The 5470-nt window shown below is 61.4% G+C and overlaps 1 protein-coding gene across 1 annotated transcript in view; it reads left to right on the top strand.

The window, feature by feature from the left end:
- The window catches only part of ATP8B3 (ATPase phospholipid transporting 8B3), a 24526-nt gene that overhangs the window by 11768 nt on the left and 7288 nt on the right, over positions 1 to 5470 (top strand). The window contains exons 17-22 of the mRNA XM_014585494.1: positions 1062 to 1226; positions 1306 to 1417; positions 3980 to 4055; positions 4257 to 4368; positions 4620 to 4986; positions 5254 to 5470. Of these exons, the coding sequence (XP_014440980.1) occupies positions 1062 to 1226; positions 1306 to 1417; positions 3980 to 4055; positions 4257 to 4368; positions 4620 to 4986; positions 5254 to 5470 (1049 nt within the window). The remainder of the gene's footprint in view (positions 1 to 1061; positions 1227 to 1305; positions 1418 to 3979; positions 4056 to 4256; positions 4369 to 4619; positions 4987 to 5253) is intronic.

Below are 5470 nucleotides of genomic sequence, written 5' to 3'. Positions count from 1 at the left end.
TGAGAGGTTTTTTCGCTATAGGGCGCGTGCGCTCGCCAGACAGACAGAGAGAGACAGAGAGACAGAAAGAGAGAAATCACCCCCCAGGGAGGATGGCCACGCCGCAATCCCTTCTCCTCCATTCTCCTCTCGGGATCTTGGGCACGCACGCACATGCGCCCGGCGTGAGTTTAAGCCACCGGGTCCGGGACGCGAACCGTGGTCAACTACGTGGGAGTCCAGCGGCACAGCCATTATGCTAACTGCTGGTTCCCATCCCTTTTTCTTTTTTTAAAAGTTGTGAGAGGGCATGTGCTCCCACCAGACAGAGACCCAGAGAGGGCAGGAGAGAAAGCCCCTTCAGGGAGGATAGCCACACAGCAATCCCTTCTCTTCCATCTCCTCCTTTCTGGAGTTGTGGACACATACACACCCAGGTGTTTTGCCAGTGTCTGGGTCTGGGACCAGAGCCACATGGGCAGCCCTGTGGCACCCGGCTGCAGTAATGCCCTCCCACTAGCTGGCCCGGGCATCAATCTCTAACCCCTTCCCCTGATCAGCCTGAAGCCGAACTCACCGCCCCTCCCCTCGAGGTTGTCTCTCCCTCTTTCGTGCTGGCCTCCCCAGCATATTCTCTCCTTGGCCACCAGGGAGCTCCCCAGGACTCCAATTTCTGATTTTCAGTTTCCCCCCCTCTCAGGGCGTGCCTTGGGGACTTCGTACATACAGGTCCCTCTGCTCGGCCCTTCCACACCTGTGTCATGCTCAGAGCCCCTGCTGTCAGGGGCCTGTGTCTGCCCCCTTAGCGTGGGGCATCACCACCACAGCGCCCTCTCTCCCGCCCACTCTGATTTGGACAGTGGGCCTGATGGTGGTGCAGTGGTAGAACGGCCCTGCGAGGCTGACCCACCGGGAAGGTTCTGGGTGCACGTCGGGGACCTTTCTGAACAAGCCAGGCGTGTGTGTGCCCGTGGCCCGAGCTGGCCAGGGCCAAGCTGGATCGCAGCGTCAGGACCTGTCGAGGTGGGGCTGGGGGAGCCCGTGGGAGCGGGGAGGCAGTGACCCTGCGTCCCCGGCGCCAGGCCTTTGCCCACCAGACTCTGCGGACGCTGTGCCTGGCCTACAAGGTGGTGGACGAGGACACGTATGAGGAGTGGAGCCTGCGGCACAGGGAAGCCGGCCTCCTGCTGCGGAATCGGGCTCAGTCGCTGCACCAGCTGTACGAGGAGATCGAGCAGGACCTGAAGGTGGGCGGCACACGGGTGCTGCCGGGAGGCCGGGACCCCCACCCCTGCCGGGGCTCAGCCGCTTCCCTGCCTGCCCTAGCTGCTGGGAGTCACGGCCATCGAGGACAGACTGCAGGACGGCGTCCCCGACACCATCAAGTGTCTCAAGAAGGGGAACATCAAAGTGTGGGTGCTCACGGGGGACAAGCAAGGTGGGTGGACAGCCGAGCCCCGCCCGGCACGGACCTCCCCACGGGCCCTGGGTCCAGCCCCGCCTGCCCCACCGTGGCCTTCACGGTGCTCCTGGGAAAGGGGGAGGCCACTCAGGGCGCCACCAGGCCAGGACCACGAGGAAGCGGGGCTCTGGTCACCCTGTGTGATGGGGCACTCACAGGGGATCTGCCGGAGGTCCTCTGGCCATACGGGGAAAGCTGTGACTGGGCCTCCCGTCCTATGACCCTGGAGTGTTGGCTCTCCACCGCGGAGCACGGCCCGCCTGCAGGTCATGGGCCTGCCACGGCCCCCCTGCACACGCCCCGGTATGCACATCCCTACTTTGTATGGCGAGAGGATGCGTATACCCCCACTGGGGTGCGGTCGTGCCGCAGGGCTCTTCCCGACTGCTTCTCCTGCTGCGGCCGGGATTTGAATTGTGGTTGGCCATATGGGGCTCTTTTCCCCAGCCACTAAGCTATGAGCCCCCCCACCCCCGATACTAAAAACGGCATGTTATGCTGATCCAGAGACCGACATCTGGGCTATATTTTATAGTCATTCCCACTTCTCTCAGGGGCAGGTCCCATCCCAAGACCCCCAGTGGGTTCCAAAACTGCAAATGGTAGCAGACTCCAAGCACACAATGCTTTTCAGTCTGGTAACTTGTAAGAGACCAGCAGCCAGGTAACATATATGACGCGGGTGCACCGGGCTGAAGGATGATTCGTGTCCCAGGCAGGGCAAAGCGACATGGTGCAAGACTTCATCACACTATTCAGAAAAGCTAGCAATTTATGTATTTATTTATTAGAGAGATTTTTGCTGGAGAGTGCGTGCACTTGCTGAAGTCCTGCTGCGGAATCGGGCTCAGTCGCTGCACCAGCTGTACGAGGAGATCGAGCAGGACCTGAAGGTGGGCGGCACACGGGTGCTGCCGGGAGGCCGGGACCCCCACCCCTGCCGGGGCTCAGCCGCTTCCCTGCCTGCCCTAGCTGCTGGGAGTCACGGCCATCGAGGACAGACTGCAGGACGGCGTCCCCGACACCATCAAGTGTCTCAAGAAGGGGAACATCAAAGTGTGGGTGCTCACGGGGGACAAGCAAGGTGGGTGGACAGCCGAGCCCCGCCCGGCACGGACCTCCCCACGGGCCCTGGGTCCAGCCCCGCCTGCCCCACCGTGGCCTTCACGGTGCTCCTGGGAAAGGGGGAGGCCACTCAGGGCGCCACCAGGCCAGGACCACGAGGAAGCGGGGCTCTGGTCACCCTGTGTGATGGGGCACTCACAGGGGATCTGCCGGAGGTCCTCTGGCCATACGGGGAAAGCTGTGACTGGGCCTCCCGTCCTATGACCCTGGAGTGTTGGCTCTCCACCGCGGAGCACGGCCCGCCTGCAGGTCATGGGCCTGCCACGGCCCCCCTGCACACGCCCCGGTATGCACATCCCTACTTTGTATGGCGAGAGGATGCGTATACCCCCACTGGGGTGCGGTCGTGCCGCAGGGCTCTTCCCGACTGCTTCTCCTGCTGCGGCCGGGATTTGAATTGTGGTTGGCCATATGGGGCTCTTTTCCCCAGCCACTAAGCTATGAGCCCCCCCACCCCCGATACTAAAAACGGCATGTTATGCTGATCCAGAGACCGACATCTGGGCTATATTTTATAGTCATTCCCACTTCTCTCAGGGGCAGGTCCCATCCCAAGACCCCCAGTGGGTTCCAAAACTGCAAATGGTAGCAGACTCCAAGCACACAATGCTTTTCAGTCTGGTAACTTGTAAGAGACCAGCAGCCAGGTAACATATATGACGCGGGTGCACCGGGCTGAAGGATGATTCGTGTCCCAGGCAGGGCAAAGCGACATGGTGCAAGACTTCATCACACTATTCAGAAAAGCTAGCAATTTATGTATTTATTTATTAGAGAGATTTTTGCTGGAGAGTGCGTGCACTTGCTGAAGGGACAGAGAAAGAAAGCAAGAAATCATCCCCAGACGGAGAGGATGGGGTAGCCAGCCCCCGCAATCCCTGCTCTCTCCCCCGGCCTCGAGATTTGGGGCACCACGCTCTTGTGCTCCACCTGTCTTTCAAGCTGCTGGGTCTGTGGCTCAGACCACAGTCGCCATGTGGAAGTCCAGCGCCTTCACACTACACCGAAGCTAGCAATTTAAAACTCAGGAACGATTTATTCCTGGAATTTCCCATGTCATATTTTTGGGGCGTGGTTGACTGCAAGATAACCGGGAACATACATTGCGTGGGTAAGAAAGGACCGCTGATACTCATTTTCCTCCTCCCGATTTTACAAGAAATTATGACATTTTTGTGAGTTCCTGAAACTATCAAGGGGCCCTAGGTACAACAAGCCCGATAGCACCAGGCGGCAGCTTCACAGCCAGCACAGAGGCAAAGCCACGTCTCGGGGCTGCCTCTCATTGGCCAGCCTAGGTTATGTGTTCTTCTCTGGACCAATCATCACGGCTGGGGGCAGGGCACGCTGCCGCGATTGGTTGGGTAGGCGTGGCTCCAAGCAGGAGCTGCTGACAGACAGTACTGTTCGCAGAGACCGCGGTAAACATTGGCTTTGCCTGCCAGCTGCTGTCAGAGAACATGCTTATCCTGGAGGAGAAGGAGATATCGTAAGTAGTGGCGACGGCGGGATCGGAACGTGCGCGAGTTCGAGCAGGTGTGAAGGCATGCCCCAGGAGCTGTAGGGTGCCCTCCACTCTGCCTGGTCACGCCTGCCTCAACGGCGATAGCAGTAGGGAAGCGGGAGTGCAGAGTGTGGGGAGAAGGGGGGGTGTGCCCCCACCACCTGTATCATTCTGTCCTGTCTGCAGCCGGATTCTGGAGGCTTACTGGGAGAGCAATAACAACGTGTTCACCAAGAAGCGCAGCCTGTGGTTCCTACGGCAGGTCAAGATGGCCATGGTCATCAATGGCGACTTCCTGGTCAGTGTCAGCCCTGGGAAGACGGGGGTCCTGGTAGGCAGGAGGGGTCCAAGAGGAGGAGCAAGCTCAGTGAGCGGCGTGAGCACCCCAGGTGGGCCGAGACTGTGGGGCCTGGGAATGGCCCAGCAGGCGGACCCCAAGGGACTGGAGTAAGGAGAGAACCATCGGGGTCAGAGCAGGCCTGGGCTGGGAGGCGTGGCATTGGCAAGGTGCAGTGACGTTGTCCCCCCTATCCCCCCACCCCTGCCCAGGACCAGCTGCTGCTGTCCTTGCGCAAGGAGCCCCGGGCCCTGGTGCAGAACGTGTGTGCAGATGAGGCGTGGCAGGAGCCCAGCCCGATTAAGAGGGACTTCCTAGGGGCCAGGCGCATCTCCCTAATGTGGCGGGCCATCGGCATGCAGCTGGCCACCGCGCAGTCCAAGGAGTCAAACGTCGGCGAGAGCGCCGAGGTGCGGCGGGAGCGGGCCTTCGTGGACCTGGCCTCCAGGTGCCAGGCGGTCATCTGCTGCCGGGTAACACCCAAGCAGAAGGCACTGGTGGTGGCGCTGGTCAAGAAATACCAGCAAGTGGTAACGCTGGCCATCGGGGATGGCGCCAACGACGTCAACATGATCAAGAGTGGGTGGCGGGCAGCAGGGGGCCAGGGAGGCCTGGGAGCAGAGGGTGGTGGGGCTGGAGGAGTCCTGGGGGAGAGCTTGGAAGCCTGGGAGTGTGGGCGGCAGGCTGGGGGGCCTAGAGGAGTGGGCCGGGAGCCCTGGCAGGGTGGGGAGGAGGGCCGGGAGGTCGGGCAGGGTGGGGAGGAGCCCAGGAGGTCGGGCAGGGGTGGGAGGAGCCCAGGAGGCCTGGGTGCCCCCAGCGGCTGGCCAGCCCTGCGTGTGCCCGCAGCCGCAGACATCGGCGTGGGGCTGGTGGGCCAAGAGGGCATGCAGGCGGTGCAGAGCAGCGACTACGCGCTGGCACAGTTCAGCTTCCTGCGGGAGCTGCTGCTTGTGCACGGACGCTGGTCCTACATGCGGGTCTGCAAGTTCCTGCGCTACTTCGTCTACAAGACGCTGGCCAGCATGATGGCGCAGGGCTGGTTCGCCTGCTACAACGGCTTTTC

This window comes from Tupaia chinensis, unplaced genomic scaffold, assembly GCF_000334495.1.
Source record: "Tupaia chinensis unplaced genomic scaffold, TupChi_1.0 Scaffold149964_2, whole genome shotgun sequence".
In the NCBI taxonomy this organism is placed as follows: domain Eukaryota; kingdom Metazoa; phylum Chordata; class Mammalia; order Scandentia; family Tupaiidae; genus Tupaia; species Tupaia belangeri.
Note: the sequence above shows the minus strand (reverse complement) of the source record. Positions and strands in the feature narration are given on the sequence as shown.